Source organism: Furipterus horrens, unplaced genomic scaffold, assembly GCF_987537825.1.
Source record: "Furipterus horrens unplaced genomic scaffold, mFurHor1.1.pri manual_scaffold_1, whole genome shotgun sequence".
Lineage (NCBI taxonomy): Eukaryota > Metazoa > Chordata > Mammalia > Chiroptera > Furipteridae > Furipterus > Furipterus horrens.
Genome location: NW_028327171.1, coordinates 49593143 through 49616063, shown reverse-complemented (window position 1 = coordinate 49616063; position 22921 = coordinate 49593143). Strand labels below are relative to the sequence as shown.

The following is a 22921-nucleotide window of genomic DNA, read 5'->3' as shown; positions in this document are numbered from 1 at the left end:
AGAATACTTACAAGCATGTGTCACACAATTGTTAGAATACTTCCTATTTCCCATTCACCTGGTTAAATCAACATGATATCATCAGTGAAATAAATGAGCGGAACAGAGCATTCCACTGTTATCTAGAACATGACAGAGTTTTGAAAGTTTGGTGTAACTCTGAGTGTATTGCTGGTCCTGATAGATGAAAGCAAACTGTCTCTTACGATCTTTAATAATAATTAAAAAGAAAAAAAACTTACCACATCAATAACAGCATAGCAGGTGCCAGGCAATGTATTGTTTTGTTCAAGCAACAAACAAATATATCTGGGTCAGAAGTTGTAGTTAGAATCAACATCTGATTAAATGTGCAATAATTTATTTTCATTCTGTATTGTTTCTAGACTTAAAATCAAATTCAGCTTCTTACAGTAACTAAAAAAGTGTGACTCATGAAAAGATGTAATATACCCCAACACAATTGTGAGGTTTTGCCAGTTAATACAGAAAAAAAATACTCGAAAACCTACATGGGAATTGATCCCAAGGGTATTAGTTCAAAGTGAAAGCAAAACATCTTGGAGTAGACAAAATTTACTGATTAGAGTATACTAAGCTAAGATTCTGGATTCGTGAGCCACTAGGAATGGCCCTGAAAGTTCGTTTGATTAATTGACTAAAAAGATGGACCCCCAAAAATATATATACTAAAAAAAACTTGAAGTGCCAGAGAAAAGTATGTGTGGACTTAGGGAGATTTCGATGCTAAAATATTTTTATTACTTACTACTTTCTCACATACCTTTTGACTGTGACCCCTAAGAAGTTCCAAAGACACTACCTTCATTAAGGCCATGAGAGGTACATTTGTGAGAATAATCCCAACATTTTTCAACAGAATAGAGCTTTATTGTGGTTATGCCCCATAGGCCAACAATGACAATGGGAAATCTTCCCATCAACTTGGGGAACCTGGATTCAATGAGGACAATGGTATCCTAGTGTGGCAGTTTCTGATTCAAGTCAGACTTCAGTTCACTTATGCTTAGACAGATCAAATAAGATTTGCTCTAGGAGTAGAACAATCAATTAACCAGTACCAAAGGTCTCTGTGGGTCAAACCATTCTGATTGCTGCTTTGACTCAGCTATCCATCATGGAAACTATGCCCACCTTGTTCTCTAGACCAAAGACAAAACAAACAACACAAAAATAATGTTAGTTTAGACCCTGGCTGGTGTGGCTCAGTGGATTGAGTGTCAGCCTGTGAACCAAGTGTCGCTGGTTCAATTCCCAGTCAGGGCACATGACTAGGTTGCACGTCAGGTCCCCAGATGAAGGCGCGAATGAGAGGCAACCACACAGTGATGTTTCTCTCCCTCTCTCCTTCCCCCTCTCTCTAAAAATAAACACACAAAAAAACAAATCAAGTTATTAAAAAATAAATAGATAATCTTAGTTTCCAGAAACTATGGAAGAGTTATGTTGACGCTGACTCAGGATAAAATGTTAAGCAAACACTAACCAAAAAAAAGGTTAATAAATAAGTTTAAAAGTCAAAAAAGAAAACTATAATTCCTAGGAGCTAATATAAGTTTACTACAAGTAATCCATACTAAAGTGGTCTGATTTGTTCCTTAAGTAGCATTACTAAATCAGAAAAAAATGATATATACATGTATGAGTGACCCACAGACATGGACAACAGTGTGGGAATTGACCGTGGGAGTGGGTGGTGGGCCAGACAGAAAAAGGCAAAGGGGGGAAAATTGGGACAACTGTAATAAGTTAAACAAGAATAAAAAAAGATATTTTAGAATCAAGGTAAATAATACAGCTACATGCTTCTAATATTTTTGTATCAATTCATACCAAATATTTTAATTTCATGTATCATTGATTTAATTTTTATTAATTGCTTATATACTTATTGATGTGATTCTCTGACTCTTAGAATGAAGGACAGAGTTGCTGAAAACATGACATATAATTAGTTTCCATAGCAGTCTTTATGTTTTTATTGTTTTCCACTTAATAACAGCTATATTAATGTTTCTCAAAAAAGAATGTTGTAATAAATGCAAAAGAAGAAACAAAAAAGTGACATATTATATATAATGTGAAGTTAACCATAAGTTTAATGTGAACAAGTAGTATGATAAAGAAACCCAGATTTCATTAACAATATATTGGCAAATGAAGAACAACTCACTCTAACCTGCACTAGTCAGTCTATATTTGAACTGCCATGCCAGTATTGAATGTAATATTTTAAAAGAAATGTTAGCTGAAGAGAGGAATCCTTAAACAAATGCAATAAGATTCTAGATAATCCATCGCATGAAAAATGGGTGCGGTAACTGGGAATTTTGTGTCAATCAATCAATCAATAAACATATTTTGTTGGCAGAGCACTAGGTAGCTACCTTTATTTAAGGTGCAACCATATTAAATAGGATTATTTATTCTGGATAATCTCAAAGGAAGATCTAGGATCAAATACAGATACATTTCCAGGGATGCAATATTCAGAAAAATCTTCTTCTTCCTGTAGATCAGTGGTTCTCAACCTTCCTAATGCTTCGACCCTTTAATAAAGTTCCTTGTGTTGTGGTGACCCCCAAGCATAAAATTATTTTTGTTGCTACTTCATAACTGTAATTTTGCTACTGTTATGAATCGTAATGTAAATATCTGATATGCAGGATGTATTTTCATTGTTACAAATTGAACATAATTAAAGCATAGTGATTAATCACAAAACAATATGTAATTACATATGTGTTTTCTGATGGTCTTAGGCTACCCCTGTGAAAGGGTTGTTCGACCCCCAAAGGGGTCACGACCCACAGGTTGAGAACCACTACTGTAGATGCTTAGCAGTAGAATTAGCTCCTATAGAAAGCAGGAGATTCTCTGATCTTGGGATGTTTGTGTTTTGGTGGAACACATTCCTGCAATAGGTAGGAGGACAAACTAGATGACCTTTCAGGTCTCTTCTAATCTCAGTTTAGATGAATTCATGCAGAATGAGCAGAGAATGTGAAAGGAAGGAAAAGGAATTTCTGAGACACATGCAGTAGGCCTTGTGGACAGTTTCTGAGCGAGAAGGTGCTGGTTTACGGAACTTGACCCCAATATATGTTCTATTTATAGTGTAGCATTAGGATATCTTGTATATACTTAAGCACACAGGAGTTAATTAAAATGAACCTATTATGCTGTCACCTCAAATTAATCCAGCAGCTATGATACACTGATTTAGATGACATGTCTTTCCCTGGGAATAGAAAATATGGAAAGAGCAGTGGACCAGGAATAGGAAATTGGAGATTTTAGAATCTAATCCCAGTAATGCCAGATACTCACTATCTGCTTTTTGCACAGTTTCTTGCAAATTCTAGTTGGCTTCACTAAAAAGGAGACATGTGAGATGTTAAGAACTTTTTATAACTGAATATAAAATAGTTCATCAGGCACAAGATCTAGACTCAGGAGTAATCTCATGTCTTTGCCTTTCATATTTCACAATGGTTGCAGCTCTGAAATGAAATACAGCTCACTTTCTTTTTTTTTTTTTTTTTTTTTTTTTTGTCTTGGGTTTTGAGGCTACAACCAGGGTTTAGCAGAGGATATCATAATTCCTCTTTGTGGCTACAGAATTGTCCTAAGGGGTTGCTCCAATCAAGTGGAATAAGATAAGTATTGATAGAGTCTCTGTTACTCCCAAGGCCACAAAGGGCTTCCTTAGCCTCTGAGGAATGGGTATCTCCAAGGAAATCAGGACACCTGGCCCCCAACTGCCTTTGGAGCAGGGAGCATGGAGCACATTGTGGGAGGTGCAGACCAAAGGTGAATTTACACATCAGTGACTAAAGTTTCCTGCCTTTAAGCATAAGAAGTCACTCATGAGCAGCGTCCCTAAACCACAGCTACAGGATGTGGGCACAAGCCCTTGTATAATTGCTGGCCAAGAGCCAATAAGCATTCATCCCTGTGCAAATACTGGGGTTTTTTTTTTGTTGTTGTTAACCTTTGAAAACCACAGGTATTAGCCTCTCTCTTTCTTCCCCTTGGCACGAATCATCTCTTCTTCAGCTTGGTCTCTTGTGTGTAAAGAATTTCTGAGGAGCTTTTAAGCCTAAATTTAATACTTTTGCCCTCCCTTCTCCTGCCCCACAAAATGCCAGGCAGAGGTAAAGCCTCCTTACAAAATATCTGCTGGCTATGCTGGCTTCCGCAGCTCTGTTTGGGCTTTTTTGATCAGGGAGGAAATCGGAGAGCTCTGTGAGTGACCTTAAACTTCAAGAAAATACAGGCAATTTCTGGAAATTCCCTCTAAACAAGAGTGATCTATTTTTTTTCCCTCACTTCAGAATCAACCCAGCAACTATGACACACTAATTTAGATGACATGATTTTCTGTGGGAATGGAGATAAATGGGAAGAGTGGTCGACCAGACATAGGAAACTGGAAGCTTTAGAATCTAGTCCCCGTATTGTCAAAAATTCAGCATCTGCTTTTTGAGAAATTTCTTTCCAGTTTCTAGGCCTTTGCTCTGTGAAATGAAAGCTTTGGATTAGGTGGTTCCTGTCTCTGTGAATTGGATTCCTTAGTAACATTTTCACAAAGGGACAATGAGAATGGGCCTCAGTGTATTGTAAAAGATCCCAAACGTATAAGTTGTCTTTTCTTTTCTGCTTTTGAGGCTGTCCAAATGTCAGACCTCCAAAGAGGCCTTAAAACTCACTGAGAGGTCAGACATGCTGATTCTTGACCAGTCACCTTATTGTAAATGGTAGAGAATCAATCAGCCCTGACTCTGCACCCAAATATCCTACATCCTGACATGAAAACCCAAGCGAGTCTACTCCAGCATAAGAATATTTTTAAATAAAAGAGATGGCAGATGAGCATTACAGGGTCTAAGAAAACAGAAGGAGAACTGTCTAACCATCAGAAGACTGCAGGTAAGCTACCAATAGAGAGATGTCCAAGCAGTTTCTGAAAGGACATTTCCTGGGATTTTCTAGTGGGGAATCCCTGAATTGGATAAAGATCAGAAAGAAGATGGCCATTCTATTTTTGGACATTTCTAACTGTAAGAAGTCTATTCTTATCTTAAATTACCATCCAAATTTCTGTATTCCTTCATCCTCTGATCATAATCCTGCTTCATATATCCCGTGACACATCCTACAGGAGAGTCTTTGTGAAATGTGAAGACAGTTCTTATGTCATCTCTGAGTTCTCCAAACAAAGTGGCTTTGCTGTGATTGAGTACTTATTCTATTGCTACAGGCTGGACCTCAGGACTCAGTGACATCTACCGCCTCTCATCTTTTCTGATTTGATTCCATTGACAATGCTACAATGTGTCCTTTAGAAGGTCATTTGAGAACAGTCCAGCTTAGGTTACAAAGAGAACAAATATGCAGAAAGAAGTCAATTGTCAGGCTGATCCTTAAATGGTAACTGAAGAAAAAGGGCTGGACATTTCAGAGGCTTCTGCCAATAAACGCTACTATCTTGAGGCAAATGGGGATTTTCAGGCAACAGGGCAACAGTGTTATAATAATTTGCCAATTATGTCTACTTCAGAACCATTGCCAAAACAATCCAACGACTTTTCATTCCACTACTGTTGACAGGACAGCTAAAAATTTCAACATTTCCTTTTACAGTCTGAATAGAAGTCCCCTGCCTTGGGGACTGTAACAATATTTGCCATGGGGGGAGGGTGGAGTGGATGCTGGGAAGGGGAAAGAGGAGGGAAATACTAATGGAAGTAAACAAAGACAAAAATGAAATAAGGTTTATTCAAGGCTTGGGTCTTGAATGCCTACATCAAATTGATGTTTCTGACTGTATCAGAGGACAAATGTTAGGAATTGAGGAAGTAATTTTCAAAGGTCAAACTTCAAAAAAAAAGATGCTACATAAGAAAAAAAATTTTTTTATTTGACTACCTACCAAGGGGTCTCAACTTTGAGTCTTGGGACAGGCACAAAGCTGATTATAATAATGTTTATGGTGTTCAACATTTAAAATTGCTTTATAAAATAAATTAAAGATAAAATTGAAAAATTAAGAAATACAAGAACCTTGAAAAGTTGAGAAAAGGGGAGATAACCTCCCAGGTTATTCAAAATTAGACGTAAATCAAGGAGAGAGAAAGAGTAAATGAAAGAAAAAAAGAATCAGGACAAACCTCAATCCTTTTGGGATCCATAGACATTCCTCAAGGAGCCCCTCTGAGACCCCAAAAAGAGACCAGTGGCATTCCCACCTCTACTTCAATCACTTGGCCCTACTTCTATCCCTTTTACATATTGGGCATACATTAGAAAGAAAGAGTCTGTTTTTTTTTTGTTTGTTTATTTGTTTTTTTTAATGTTTGAAGAAAAAACTGCAAACAGACATGAGCCATTGAAAATGATTGAGCAGGGAGTGATATGATCAAATTGTGCCTTAGAAATCTGACAGCCAAGAGCAAAATGGATCAGAAGAGGGTAAGCCTTGGAGTAAGGATCCTAGTTAAAAGGTTATGACCTTTAAAAAAAAAATCATGCTAGGGTCATTCTCCAAGCTGAGAATGGAGGAAGAGAATATGAGTAATTTTGAAAAAAGAATGAACAGTTTGACATCTGGGCATTGTGGTATAATGTTAAGCCACATACAGATCTGGTACTGCTATGGCCTGGATGTTTATGTCCCCCTGAAACTTCATATGTTGAAATGCTAAAGTCCAGTGTGGAGCCCAAAGGCAGTGATTAGGTCATGAGGGCAGAGCCCTCATGAATTAAGTTAGTGCTCTTATAAAAGAGGCACAAGGGAACACCTTTGCCTCTTTATCATGTGAGGGTATAACAAGAATTCTGCAACCTCAGAAGAGGGCCCTCACCTGACCATGCTGGCACCCTCATCTTAGAGTTCCCGACTCCAGAACTGTGAAAAACACATTTCAGCTGTATATAAGCCACCCAATTTGTGGCATTTTGTCATAGCAAACAGACTAATACAGATACTATATGGAATGGATTCAGCAAGAAATTTAACTAGAACCGTAAAAATGAGGCAGAGAAATCCAGGAATTTGAAGATGCTAAATGTGAGAGGCCATTTGAACACCGATATAGATGATCAGCAGACACAAATGCAAAATTGAATCTTGAAGAAATATCAGGGATGTAAATATGGATTTGGAAGTCATTCTCATAAGAATAGTAGTTGAAATAATACAGAGAGTGAGATCCCAATGAGAGAGAAAATCAGAATCAGAGGGCTGAAGATTAAGACCTGGAAAATGCCTACGTTTAGAGGGCCAGAGTTTGCCTTGAATTTATGATCAGGTACCATTTGATAACTTAATAGGCCTAGGAGAATTTATTTTCTGATTTTAGGAAATGTGATTATCCCTATATAAGGTCTAAAGTGTACATTTATCAGTTTAATCAAACTTTTAGATTTCTTAAAGTACTAAGTTTTTAAACTCATGTAATACTATTTAAAAGCAGTTAACTGTTTCAGTCCAAAATTATGGTGGGCTGAACCAGAATCTTCAATTATGAAGATGATGTACTTATATATCAAAAAGAGTTTCAAAAACCAATACTCCCACGGGCAAGGGAATAGCCAAGTTTGTTGCGGTTTCCAATGAATGACATCAGTCCCATGTAGGTCTCAATCAAAATGGGTTCAGTTAACACCATTAGTCCTTTTCCTCTTCCAGATCCACTTGAATTCTTGAGGGCATTCTGGATAGCTGGAGCAAGCTTAGACATGAACCCAGACAACTGAAGAGGAAAAGAAGGCACAGAGTTAGTGAATACAGATTAGGTCCAGATGAACCTCCTCCCCAACCAGTCCTTACAAAAGTTGACTACTCTTGGGAGCTACAGTTATTCTTACTTCTTAAATAAGAATCATTTCTGATAATTGTTAACACTACTTCTGTTAGTCTTTTAATAAATTAATCAGTTAATAAATTGTATATAAAAACATCTTCCTTATTTTGTTTATTTTTTATTATTCATAATTTGTGCCACATTAATATGTCAGTTTAATAAATATTAACTGATAGTCTATTATGAATCAGACACCTGTTGGGTGCTACTGAAAATAATAAGAAAATATAGTCTCTGCCCTCAAAGAAGTGACACTATAATAATCTAAGACATGAACTTGTAATGATTATATGAAGTTCACAAAAATAAATAGCAACAACAACAACAAAAAAAGCACAAGATGCTAAAGGGAAACAAAAGAAGGAGAAATTATACCTGGTTAGAGAATCAGGAATAACAAAAAAGTGACTCAAGACAATCCTTTAAGGATTAGTAGGGTTTCAAATCATGAAATAAGGTTAGTGAGGGCCTACTTGACAGCTGATCTTTTTTTCCAACCCAGCATCCTTTCCATTATTTGAGATTCATATACTAGTAAGAGTATTTCAATTTTCATTTGGAGTACCACCCTGTTCCATTTAGTCCAGGTAGTTTAAGTGGAGCTGACTTTAGCACATGACTCAGGTCTAATCATTTAGAGATATCCATTCCTCCAGTTACAAAGATTGGTTCATGTATTGCTACATGACCAATGTAATTTAGAATTGTTAGAATACAAGCCTGTTGGCATTTTATGGACATTTTTTGCCACACATAGTGAGAACCTAACTAAGAATGGATACAGCAAAGGTGAAAGAACTAAGACATTGAGAGAAATCAATTCTTTTTTTTAAATGTATTTTATTGATTATACTGTTACGATAGTTCCAATTTTCTCCCCTTTACTCCTCTCCACCCAGCATCTCCCTCCCCCAGCAATACCCCCCCACCCCCCCACCCCCCGGCGAGAGAAATCAATTCTTAACAAAGACATTTGAATTACTAGGTCAGCCTACCATGAACTTTTAGTTAAATGAGTGAAAAATAAATAAAAGTCCTTCTTTGGTCAAGCCAAGTCCAATTGGGTTTAAAGAAGGGTAATTCAGGGAACATTCCAAACAGAGATATAAACAAGAAAATAGATTGAGAAAGATTTTATCTTTGTATTTTCAGTAAGTTTCTTTGAATATCCATTATCTCATTCTAATATAAACCTGTCAGGTACATAAAATAAGGTATCATCAGTTCTGTGCTAGAAACCAATTCTCATATAGGTAAATGACTTACTCAAAGTCACTCCATTTTCCGTATCATGGTTTAAAATTTTTTTGGAATAGAGTCTACTCATAGTGAGATGCAAATCCATTTCTGGACAATTGGATCACTAATCTAAATAAAAATTCCTAGAGTATATTCCAATATCAATTAAGTTATTAAGCATGCTATATAAATTATTCTTCCAGTTTCTCCATCAGGAAGCCAATCTTTGCTTTAAAGAACTAAGATAGGAGTGATGATTCAATAAAAAAGGAGAAGCCTATAGTCTTTTACCATAATCTAATTGTATTTTTAATTGTATTTTTTCCATTACTATTTACTCCCTTATTCCCTCTTCTACCTCCACTACCCTCCTGCCCATCCCCTCAGTCACCACACTGTTGCCCATGTCCATAAGTCCTTTTTATTTTTTTCTCAATCCCTCCACTCCCTGATGTTTCCCCTCAGAGCTATCAGCCTGTTTTCTATTTACATGTCTGTCCCTATTTTGCTTGTTAGTTCAGTTTGTTCATTAGATTCCACAAATGAGTGAAATCATGTTATTTTTTTTTTCTCTGACTGGCTTATTTCACTTAACATAATGTTCTCCAAGTCCATCCATGTTTTCACAAAGGGTAAATTTTTCTTCTTTTTTTATGGCCAAGTAGTATTCCATTGTAGAAATGTACCCTAGCTGTTTTATCCACTAATCTACTGATGCATGTGGGCTGCTTCCAAATCTTGGCTATTGTAAATAACACTACAATGAACATAGTGGTGTTTATATTCTTTCAAATATGTGTTTTGGATTTCTTTGAATAAATTCCCAGAAGTGGAATCATTGTATCATAAGGCAGTTCCATTTTTTAATTTTTTGAGGTAACTCCATATACTTTCCACAGTGGCTGCACTCATCTGTATTCCCACTGACAGTGCAAAAGGGTTCATCTTTCTCCACATCCTCACCAACGCTTCTTGTTTGTTGATTTATTGATGATAGCCATTTTGACAGGTGTGAGGTGATATCTCATTGTGATTTTAATTTGCACTTCTCAGATGATTAATGACTTTGAGCATCTTTTCATATGTTGATTGGCCATGTGCATGTCCTCTTTGGAGAAGTGTTCATTCAGGTCCTTTGCCCATTTTTTAATTGGACCGTTTGTTTGTTCTGGTGTAGAATTTTGTAAGTTCTTTATAAATTTTGGATGTGTTAAGTGAATATATCCTCCCAAAAACAATCCCATTCACAATTTCTTCAAAAAGTATAAAATACCTAGGAGTAAATCTAATCAATGATGTAAAAGATCTGTATTCAGAAAATTCTGAGACATTGAAGAAATTAAAGAATATAAAAACAAGTGGTAGCACATAATGTGTTCATGGATAGGAAGAATTAACATCATTAAAATGTCCATACTACCCAAAGCAATCTACAGATCCAATGCAATTCTGATCAGGACACCAATGACATATTTCACAGAACTAAAACAAATATTTCAAAAATTTATATGGAACCACAGGAGGCTCTGCATAGCAACAGCAATCTTGAGAAAGAAGAACAAAGCTGGAGGAATCATGCTACCTAATATCAAACTGTACTATTAGGCTATTATAATCAAAACAGCATGGTACTGGCATAAAAACAGACACATTGACCAATGGAATAGAATATAGAGCCCGGGAATAAACCCACACCTTTATAATTGGTTAATATTTGACACAATGGGGTAAAGGTAGTTTTTTCAATAAATGTGTTGGGAAAATTGGACTGATATGTGCAGAAAAATGGAACTAAACCACCTTCTTATGCCACACACAAGAATAAGCTCAAAATGGATTAAAGACTTAAATATTAGACCCAAAACCATAAAAATCCTAGAAGGAAACCTGGCAGTAAAATCTCGGACATTGCTCATAGCAATATTTTTTTCTGATATATCTCCTCAGGCAAAGGAAATTAAATAAAAAGAAAAAAAAATAAACAAATGGGACTACAGCAAACCAAAAAGGTTTTATACAGCAAAGGAAACAATTAACAAAATCTAATTTTCTATGTAGGCTTTATCCTGGATTCTTAATTTTATACCCAATTGTCCTTGTGCAAACCACTTCTCAATGTTAGACTTAGTTTTATTGTTAGGGAAAAAAAAGCCTAAAATTTAGAATTTATGTATTATTGCTAGTTGACCTCACACAGAAATGAGAAAAAAAAAAGAAAGAAAAAAGCCATGCAAATGATACTTCTAATTTGCTAGCTGTGTGACATTAAAATTTCACTTCCCCTTTTACAGCCTTAGTATGCTCTTTTGAAAAGAGGCATTACATCCTGTTTTTAAGATAATATCAGAAGGAAAAAATTAGTTACTGACAATAAGATGACATAGAATTGCTACGGAACTTCAATATCAGTGGGTTTTTTTTTTTTTTTTCTTTTTTCAGAATAAACTAAGGTATTTTTCCCTCTACTTTTCTTTAAAATAATATTTCCCTAATTGAATAATATAAAAACATTAATTTAAAAAAAAATAAGGAAAATGGGCTCACTTTACTGAAGTTAAAGAACCTGACCGGTAGGGTTTTGCTTATTCTTTGTGATTTTCACGTAGCGTGGCAAAGACAGACAGAATGTACATCTTATTATCAGTCCCAGCAGCCTCTTTGAGACCTCAGAAGAGATCTAAATATTGGTATTACTTAATGAAACAAACTATAGTCACATATCCTGGGGATTCTGGAAGGAAGGAAATTGTTCTTTCAGAAAACTTTTTCAGGGTTTTACTTCATTGGGTATGAAAAGCAGAAAAAAAGGTTTCTTTCTTCAACTTCCAAAAGAGGAAAAGCAAATAGAAAAGAATAAATTAATAACATGGACATTTCATCACTATATTTTACAATCACTAAATTTCAAAGTCAGAAGTAGTTTTAGGTTTATCAATTTGAACTTCTCATCTATTGTTTTAGTTTCCTTACCATATCCTCACAAGAAGCTGTATCCCTCTACACAGATACATCCAATGATGTGGAACTCACTGATATGCAAGCATATCCATTCCCTCACAGTGTATAGTGGGAAGATGCGTGTATTTAGATCCAGAAATCCAGTTATGTTTTCTTGCACTATCAGTAATTGATTATTAGACCTTGGAAAAATCATTTAATCTCACTGAGCCTAACTTTACACATCTGAAAATGAGAAAATATAATGAAATTAAAATGTTACTAAAATCAATCTCATCAGATTGTTGTATGAATTTAAATGAATTATTCAAAATATTTTGTTGCTGGGGGAGGGGTATAAGGGGAATAAAAGGTAATGGAAAAATAGAATAAAAGTTAAATAAAAATATTTCGTAAAGCGTATCATTTATAGATATAAATATTATTGTTATTTATAGGCAGGAAAGGTTTTGGCTGTTTTAATCCTTTTCCTTTCAATTTCATACTTTGTGAATTTGAATACATATCATAGACTCCAGAAAGCACATTTTTAAAACTATGATATGTACTTGTTTAAAGTAATAAAAAGTTAGTTCCCTGTGTGCCAAAGGATGTATCAAATTCTACTCAGAAATCATGATTTCCAAAAACATAGCTGAGTATCAAAGAATTTCCCCAAGACATTTATCAGTTATAAAAGGATAAGTACTAACTTTAGAGAGAAGAAACTCAGCACACACCATCTTAAATAAGTGATCAAGTTTAAAACCACTTGTAATAAGACATGCAGGCCTCACAAGCCTGTGATATGATGCAGTGAAAGGACATGAGCCTCATTTCTTCAGTATCTGTGCCAACACACACACACACACCTCAATATTATCGTGAGAAAACATCAGACAAATTCAAACTGAGAGATATTCTACAAAATAACTAACCAATATTCATCAAATTTGCTAATGGCAAGAATGAAAAACTGTCACAGTTTAGAGGACAGTAAAGACATGGGATTCTGGACTGGATCCTGAAAAAAACAGAGGACATTAGGAAAAACACAACAAAAAATAGAGTAAAATTTGAATAAGAATTGTAGTTTACTTAATATTATTGTACCAATGTTTAATTTCCAGGTTTTGATAACCATACTATAGTTTTTGTACATTGTTAGAAGAGTTTGAGTGATAAGTACATGGAAACTCTACTATATTTGCAATTTTTTCTGTAACTGTGAAGTTATTCAAAATATAAAGCTTTTAAAATTTAAGTTTTTAAAAAATTCTAGGACTTCCAGCCAAGATGGAGGTGTAGACAGACATGCTGCATCTCCCTCCACAACAAAGAAGGAATACAACTACCTCAAAACTAGAAACAACCAGAATTTCCAGAAAATAAAACTACATGGAAGTCCAGCAAACAAAGATATAAAGAAGAAATACTCATCCAGACAGGTAGGAGGGGCAGATCCGGGGCAGAGAGGACTCGATGTGGTGGTGGCAGCAGCGGCAACAGCAGCAGGCCAGTGGAAAGCACAGTTACACATTTTAAAAAGTCAGGAGGGACCACTGGGGAGCGTTCCCAGCTCCTCACCAGACGGCGCAGCTCACTGTCCCAGACCTGAGAAAATCAAGCCTCATTGCTTTTGACTGTGCAAACCAGTGGGGGTTGGGGTGGAGGCAGAAACTGCCAGTCTCTCAGCAGAGTTCACTTGTTTAAAGGGCCCCCACGGACCTAGAACATCCACAGACCCACCCACTCTGGGAATGATGGCAGGGCAGCAGCTAGAGAGGTGCCAGTCTGGTGCAGAGGTGGGAGAAGTGCCTGGAAAAGGGGTGAGTGCTGGGCAAGCGGCATTGTTCCCTCTCAGACCCCTCCCCTGCATGCAGTGCCACAACATGGTGAAACAGGTCATCCTATACTGACGAATTCCTAAGGCTCTTCCCCTTACAACATAATAGGAGTGACAGCTCTCCCTGGGACACAGAAGCAAAAAAACACCGGAGACTTCCAGCCAAGCTGGAGGCCTAGACTGACACACTCCGTTTCCCTCGACAATTAAGAAGGAATACAACTACCGCAAAACCAGAAATAACCAGAAGTTCCAGAAAATAAATGGAAGTCCAATATATGAAGTTATAAAGAAGTGTTGCTCGTCCAGACAGGTAGGAGGGGCAAAGCCAGGGAGAAGAGTCCAAGTTGTGCTATCTGCGGCAGCAGCAGTGACAGAGGCAGGACAGCGGTAAGTACAGACACCCGTATTTAGGGTAAGTCGAGAAGTGCCTGGGGAGCACCACTGGCTACAGACCAGACCCGTCAGCTTCCAATTCCAAAGCCGGGGAAGGCAGACCTCCATTGCCTTGGACTGCGAGGCCTGGAGGGGTGGAAACAAAGGAGGAGGCTCCCGGTCTCTCAGTGGAGAGTGAATAGCAGGAATCCATCTTGGACCCCTACTCCTACACAAAATGCCACAGCATAGTGAGAAGGGTTACTCAGCTGTGACGAATGCACGGGGGTCTGCCCCCTATAGCATAGGAGGTGTGACAGCCCTGCCCAGGAAGCAAAGGTAAACCCAAAACGGTCAGGATGGCACAGATCATGATAGAGATCCCGGTGACACAGCTGACCAGACAGCAAATATCTAATCTAATGAAGGAGCAGATAGAAAATCTTTCTGAGGCTCAGTTCAGAGCTTTGCTTATAAAAATGCTTACAGATCTAACAGCAGATCTTAAACAAGACAGGGAAGGAATGAAGGCTAGTCCTGCTGAAATGAACAAAAACACATACAAAACTAGTGATGAGGGAAAGAAAACCAGAAATCAAATCAACAAATTGGGACATAGAGAAGGAACACTCAGTCAACCAGTGCAGAAAGAGGAAATGAGAAGTGAGGAAAATGAGGAGAGGCTCAGAAACTTATCGGATAGCTATAAGCGGGCCTATATCCGAATCAGAGGACTGCCAGAAGGTGAAAAAGAAGAAGTAGAAATTGAAAAATTGTGTGAAAAGATAATGAAGCAAAACTTCCTGAACTTGGGGAAGGAAATAAATTTACAGGTCCAGGAAGCACAGAGAGTTCCAGAAAAACTGGACCCAGGGAGAACCACACCAAGACACATTATAATCAAAATGTCAAAAATTAAGGATAAAGAGAGAATCTTAAAAACAGCAAGAGAGAAGAAGAGAATTACATACAAAGAGATCCCAATAAGACTGTCAGCTGATATCTCAAAAGAAACACTGCAGGCAAAAAGGGACTCGCAAGAAAGATTCAAAGTGATGAAAAGCAAAAACCTACAACCACAATTACTCTATCCAGCGAAGCTGTCATTCAGAATATAAGGGCAGAGAAAGTGCTTCCAGGACAAAGTAAAACTGAAGGAGTCCATCAGATCCAAACCACTGTTATATGAAATGTTAAAGGGACTTGTTTAGGAGAAAGAGGATCAAAATGATGAACATTAAAATGAAAACTGTATCACAACAACCAACAACAGAAGCTAGGGAATTGAAACAAAGGCAGACTAAGTAGGCAACAGGAGTGGGAAAAGAATTATAGGTATGGGGAACATTTTGGGTGGAGGTCAGTGGGTAGAGGGAAGGGAGGAAAGGGAGGGAGATGGTACAGGAATTAAGAAACATAGTAGGAGGGAGTGGAGTAGATAGGGAGATGTTGAGAAGAACTATTTGCATAACCAATGGACATGGACTAAGTCGGGAGACAACTTGAGGGAGAGGGGTCACTGGGTGGAGGGGAACAAAGGGAAAAGAAATTGGGACAACTGTAATAGCATAAACAATAAAGCATATTAAAAAAATATTCTAAATATTTCTTCCCTCAAATATTTACAGTTTTTCATTATCTGAATAGAAAATTTTAAAAGAAAAACAGATGTAAGAAGACATTGTTACTTTGTTTCTCTTATTTCTATATTTTTAATATGAACCTATATCAGAATTATAGAAGCATCAGTAAATTTTTATTTGATATTGTGTTTTCTGACATAAATTACACAGAGACAACTGTATGAATTCAAATAATTTTCCATCCATAGCAGTTAAACAATTTTTAATTTTTATCTTTCCTCTAAAAATTTCCTCTGAATGAATTATTTTTGCAACCTTTGGCACATTTGATTTTTGTCCATTTCAAATGTAGCCATTATAAGTCTTCTTCTGATACTATTTTGAATATTATTTTCCTGAGTTTGATTTTAGTTAATTTTGTGTTTAATTTTATGAAAACTAACTTTCCTCAGACAAAACTTTGTTTCTTAATGTCAGAAATAGTAGGTAATTGTTTCAGTTTGTTTACCAGCTATAAAAGTTTAACCAGTGTCATTTTGTTTTAGCTGTTTTAATATTCTGCCTGTATATGGATTATTTCTACCAGTGCTGTAAACTCACTCTGTGTCTCACTAACATATGAAAAGTTCTCTAATATTATTCAATGAATATTAATGAAGCACCTACATTATACTCCAGGCATGTTCTCTGTGCTGTGAGTAGACAGGCAAGAATCCTGCTTTCAGGGTGCTTCAGTTCTTTTGGTATAAAACAAAAATTAAAAGTAGATTCAAGTGATTTTTGGTAGTGTTACATTCTAGGGGAAATATAAAATGTGGTAAAGGGATAGTAATGTGTTTGAGGGGAACTTTATGTATTGTGTTCAGGGCGAGTCTTTCTGATAAGGCAAAATTTGAACTGATATCCCAATGATAGAAAGGAGGCAGCCACTAGGGAAGGTATTCTAAGAAGAAAATAACAATGTTGCAAAGGCTGTGAGTTAGGGATGAGCTTAGTTTATTAAGAAACATAGAAAAGGCCTGTAAGACTAGATTATAGTAACCAAAATAAAGAGTTAGGAGCTCTAGGCACAAAGAATCTGGTAGGCCATATTAAGGACTTTAGATTGAAGTGATGTTAAGGATAAGTTTAATATTACATATTTTATTTTTTTATTTTTTATTTTATAAAAATGCAATTCTAGCTGCTGTTTGGAGAAGTTGCTGTTTGGGTCAAGAATGGAAACAGCAGGAGGGTGAGTTTGGAGGGCACTTAAATAGTCCAGGCAAGAGGTGATGGTGGCTTGGAACAGATAACAGTGGAGAACATAACTGGTTAAATTGAGGATATTTTTTGAGATAGAGCCATAGAATTTGCTGATGTCATTGAATGTAGGTGATAAAGAGAATAGAGGAATCAAAGATGACATTCAGATTTCTGAGTAGGTAGTGGACTCATTACTGAGTTAGAAAAGCCAGTGGAAGTCAGGCTTGGAGGTGGTGAGGTGCAGTGATCAAGGGTTCTGTTTTAGATGTGCTTTTGAGGTGTCTAACCAGTAAGCCCCTTAGAGATTCACCATCACCAGCTGGAGGATACAAGAGCCTGGAGCGTGAAGAAATATACAGATAAAAAGTACATGTCTATAGTTAAACATTTCATTATAATAATTATAGATCTAAAGTCGAGAACAATATCCATATGTGAATTTAATTGCCTAAACAAAATAGGACATGGGGTAGGGGTTAGAAATCAACACATTCAGTAAACTTTTGTTGAAAAATATGCTCAGCACTTAGAGGCAACACAGAGGAGATCTAATAAGTAAACAGAAGGCCCTAGAGCTCCAGAGATTGGTCTAATACCAAAAAATTAACAAGCAGCTGAGCAAGGTCTTGAATTCAGGTCTCCTAACTTAAGTCCTAAGATCTTCTCTCCTATAAAACACTGTTATTATTAGCAGGAAAATTCTAATAGTTAGGGGGGAAAATCATGTTTCTTATTTTCTAAAGGTAGAGAGAAAAAGTCAGACACAGTAATTTTCAAATCACACCCTTAGGGTGGGTGACAATATAATATAATATATCATCAGACCAGAATTCATTTGAAAAGAATGGAAGTGCTGTTATTAACAATGTTGGGACAACAGATTCCTGAGAGTTCAGGGAGTGGGTGTGGAAGAAAAGGAAGAAGCCAAGCAGGTAAACTGTTTCAGTCCCTGTGATCAAATCAATTAGATCTGCTCAATTTTTATCAGTTTTATATATTTGATGTCTGGATAAGATTTTATTTTAAAAAGGCTTTTGTCTTTTAAGAAAAGTGAGAAGGATGTTACTAAGCTTGCCTAGAAATATCTAGCTCTGACTATTCAATCCACAAGATCTATAGTGCCCACATTTCTATTCATCTTGAAAACCAAGCTTAAATCCTATCTTGCCCACAATGCTTTCCCACACATACACTCATGGCAAAAGTAATTTTTTATTCTATTACATTTCACTTATGACTCCATTCAAATATTTCATTCAGTTTTGTAAGAACTAGAATAACAAGTGAGGTTGTCTGTCTATACAACTAAACCAAGGTTTCTCTACATTGGGACCATTGCTATTTGGGGCCAAATATCTCTTTGCTGAAGAAGAGGATATCCTCTGCATTTTAGGAAGTTAAAAAGCATCCTTAGCCTCTACCCACTAGATGTCAATAGCATCTCACCCCAGATATGACAACCAAAATTGTCTCCACACATTGTCTGATGTCCTCGGGGGTGGAGGTGGGGGGGGACCATCCCCTGTTAAGAACCACTGAACAAAAGAAAATACAGCATAGTGTAACTTGAGTATTGAAATCAAACAGATCTGGTCTTAAGTTGCAAACACAGTTGATCACTACCTGTGTGAAGTTTATACTTTTCTAAATTTTATGGTTCCTTTCCAATAAAATAAGACTCTTAATAGGATCAAACTCATAATTTGTAAGGATTAAACAAACTTAAAGAGTTTATATATAAGTTCTATGTGTGTATACATAGAGCTTATATGCATGTATTACAGGAAGGGTTGGAGACATAAAATGCTATTAGGATGGAATTTTGAATTATATTGAAAAGGCCATTAAGGAAGCCTATTGCTAATAATCAATAAACATTGCCAATAGGTCACTGACATCATCATCATCATCAAACTATGATTTCCTAAAGGCCAAAGTACAATTAACCTCAACAATTCCATTGCCAGCGCCCTCTGGAGAGTCAAGATGCCTTTTCATAGATTAATAAATGTTTGTCAAATGAGATTACCAAATGCCTCCCAAGTCCTCATCATAAGCTTCATTTCATGACAATCCTTTGTGGCCTCAGACTCTAAGTGCTGGGGAGAAAAAGGTGACAATATTTCATACTCAATGAACTTGGCATTGCATTAGAGTCAGATGTGCTTTATTTCTAGTCATTTCGGTAAACCAACTCAAAGGCGGGGCCAGGAAGACAGAACAAGCAGTACATTGAAGGAAAGGCAAACAAAAGGCCAAGTCCCCAAGCTGGCTCTTGAGCATTTCAAGCACCTGAACTCAATCTGTGTGACAGGAACGCAGTGTCATCTGATATGAATGCCACCAGCCACATATTTTTCTCTAAAAGCTTTTATACACCCACCCCTGGCTCCTTCTTTTATTCCAGTCTCAAAATCATGGGGTCAAATTTTAACAACTCCAATTACACAGGGGCTCTATGTCGGTTAGGGCAAGGTGTAGCAGTGTGTGTGTGTGTGTGTGTGTTGGGGAAGTAGGGTGTATTGAATGTTTTTGACTTTACAACAATTATTTACCAGCTGAATGACTGGGCACCTGGTTTGCTTCAGGTGCTGTCTGCCAGCAGTTCACTGCCCCACGTCTCAGTTTTCTTTATTACACCCATCGCTTGCTTCCTGTTTATATTGAGTAAAGAGACCTGGTTTCATGCCTGCAGAGCCACATTCCTCAGTTAGCAGGTTTTCCAAGCCTTCAGGCTACACGTTTCAGTCCCCCTATGTAGAAAGTGAAGCATGCTGAGAATCAGAGTAAGTCCATCCAATATACAACACTGGAAACCACTTGGGAAGTTGCACAGCTGGATAACACGTCTGTATTGTTCTTTCACATTTTACTTTGAATTATCTTTATGGAGACATCATGACTATGGGTATGTCCACTTATGTAGAGACAAAAAGGAGAATGAGGCAAAAGCTTCTTTCCTACAAAAGAGAGGTCTCTACACATCCTAATTTGCAGCCTCATCCTATTCCACTCCTTCACCTTTCCGAATGACACACACACACACACACACACACACACACACATACACATGCATGCACACACACTTTACATTCTAGCTACAATGAACTACTCTTTCTTTATCCAAGAACATTTCATATACCTTTCTAATTTTCAGTTTCTAACTATGTTTCTTATACTTAAAATGTCTCACTCCACCTTTTTTGATGCTTATATCACTCATACCTTCAGATTCACATCAAATGTCATTTTACTGTTCCCTCTTTTGGGCTCCCATTAAACCTTGTGGATCCGTCTACAAACAGTTTTAACACATTGAATTATAATTTGTTCCCTGGCTGGTGTGGCTCAGTTGGTTGGATCATCATCCCATACAACAAAATTTTACAGTTTGATTCCCAATCCAGGCACATACCTAGCTTGCAGATTTGATACAGGGTAAGGGTACATACAAGAAGCATTTGATTGATGTTTTTCTCTCACATTGATGTCTCTCTCTGTCTTTCTCCCTCCCTCTTTCTCTTTATCTAAACTCCATAAGCATGCCCTTAAGTGAAGACTAAAAAAAAGTGAATTTATAATTTGTTACCTTTTTTTGCCTTCTCCCTTTCCACTATAAATATCTGGAGGAAAAAATCTGTTTCATTCTTCTTGGTATCCCACGTCACTTAACATATTGCTCAGCATGTACTATTCAATGACAGGTAGGTACTTGATGAATTTTGGTTAAATTAATGTGAAGGAAAATCAAGGGGCTAAGGATATAAGCTATATTTAATTGCTAACATAATGATTCGCTTTCATAATTCTCTCAGAAAGGTAACGATGTTAGAAAAGAATAAAAAAGGCTAGAATACAGCTCACTTTGATTTGGCTATAGAGCTTCCATAATCCATTAACTATTATTGATCAGCTCTGGGCTCTCACTAGTCATTCAGAGCAAGACTCCTCCCACAGTCCAAGGACCCAACGAGGCAAGAGTTAAAAGAGGGGGGATAATACTACAAGTTGCAAATGTTAAGTTAGTGAAATAATGGGGGATAATTTAGACTGGTCATAATGTATAATATCATATATCATATCAAATCAATGAATACACACACCAAGTTCCTTCAATTATAAATACATTTCTCTCCTTATTAGCAAATTATTTGGTGTAGAAATAATTATTTTATTGTAATACCTTAGTCAACGCAGTCATTCTAACTAACCTTGTTTTTATTTATTTTATTTTTATTTATTTTATTTTTATTTATTGCTTTGAGAGAGAGAGAGACATTGATTCACTGTTTCACTTATTTATGCATTCATTGGTTGATTCATGTATGTGCCCTGACCTGGGATCAAACCTGCAATCTTGGCTTATCGAGATTATTCTCTAACCAACTTAGCTATCCAGCCAGGGCTAAGTACCCTTGTTTTTAAAATGAAGATAGCTATTCTGATCTCACAGGATATTTGTTAGTGAATTACATGAAAATATACAAATTGTAATCAATAAATGTAAAGTAAAGTTAAGAAAAACATTAAAATGGAAAGGGATCCATCACTATGGGAAAACATTTTTTCCAATGACACCTTGGCCAAGGGTTTGATCTCCAAAATATATGAGAAATTCATATGACTCAACATCAGGAAGACAAAAAAATAATTTAAAAATGGGCAAAGGACTTGACCCAACACTTCTCCAGGAAGGACCAAGGACATATAAAAGGATGTGCAACACCACTAGTCATCAGAAAGATGCAAATAAAAACTGCATTGAGATACCACCTCACACCTGTCAGAATGGCCATCATTAACAAGTCAACGAACAAGTGCTGGAGAGGATGTGGAGAAAAGGGAACTCTACTGCACTATTGGTGGGAATGCAGACTGGGGCAGCCACTGTGGAAGACAGTATGGAATTTCCTCAAAAGACTAAAAATGGAACTGCCTTTTGACCCAGTGATTCCTCTACTGGGATTATACCCTAAGAATCATGAAACACCAATTCAAAAGAACCTAGATATCCCTGTGTTCATAGCAGCATTATTTACAATAGCCAAATGCTGGTAACAGCCTAAGTGCCCGTCAGAAAATGAGTGGGTCAAAAAAACTGGTACATTTACACAATGGAATACTACACAGCAGAAAGAAGAAGAAACTCCTACCTTTCATGACAGCATGGATGGAAATGGACAATATTATGCTAAATGAAATAAGCCAGTCAATGAAAGACAAATACCATATGATCTCACCTATAAGAGGAACCTTATGAACAAAAACAAATTAATGAGCACAATGGAACCAGAGACATGGAAACATGGAACAGTCTTACAGAGACCAGAGGGGAGAGGAGAGGGAGAATAATGCTGTAAAGAAGGGGATGGGAGTAGTTAGAGGATTTGTGTGAATGATCCATGGGCATGGACAACAGTGTGGGGATTGACTGTGGGAGCAGGGGAGTGGGCTTGGCAGGGGAGGGCAAAGCGGGGAAATTGTGACAACTGTGACAAAACAACAATAAAATATTTTGAAATGTATTTTGACATATTGTATAAATTTGTTTGTGATTTTTAGATCAGCAAGACTAAGAGATAATATAAATTAGAATTTGAATGCAGTTGTGTTCATTAGGGTTCTTTCCAAAGGTAATTTCCTAACCAATCAACCCCATGACTCAGTTTTGATCCAATGTTGTATAATCTGAAACCTCTGTCACCAGCTCAGCTTTCTCTCCTGAGCTTCAGACCTAAATTTCTGACAAACTCTACCTCATGTTCTGTGGACATTTCAAATTCATGTCAAAAACTGAACCTCTAAAT

The 22921-nt window shown here is 36.8% G+C and overlaps 1 protein-coding gene across 2 annotated transcripts in view; it reads right to left on the bottom strand.

Annotated features, from left to right (window-relative positions):
• Positions 1-22921, bottom strand: part of TPRG1 (tumor protein p63 regulated 1) — a 142041-nt gene that overhangs the window by 12339 nt on the left and 106781 nt on the right. The window contains exon 5 of one of the 2 annotated variants that reach the window (XM_090275257.1): positions 5783-7778. The exons of the other annotated variant lie outside the window; for it this stretch is intronic. Coding sequence (XP_090131383.1) covers positions 7584-7778 — 195 coding nt within the window. The 3' untranslated portion in view covers positions 5783-7583. Of the gene's footprint in view, positions 1-5782; positions 7779-22921 lie in introns of those variants that run through there. 2 annotated transcript variants of the gene reach the window in all.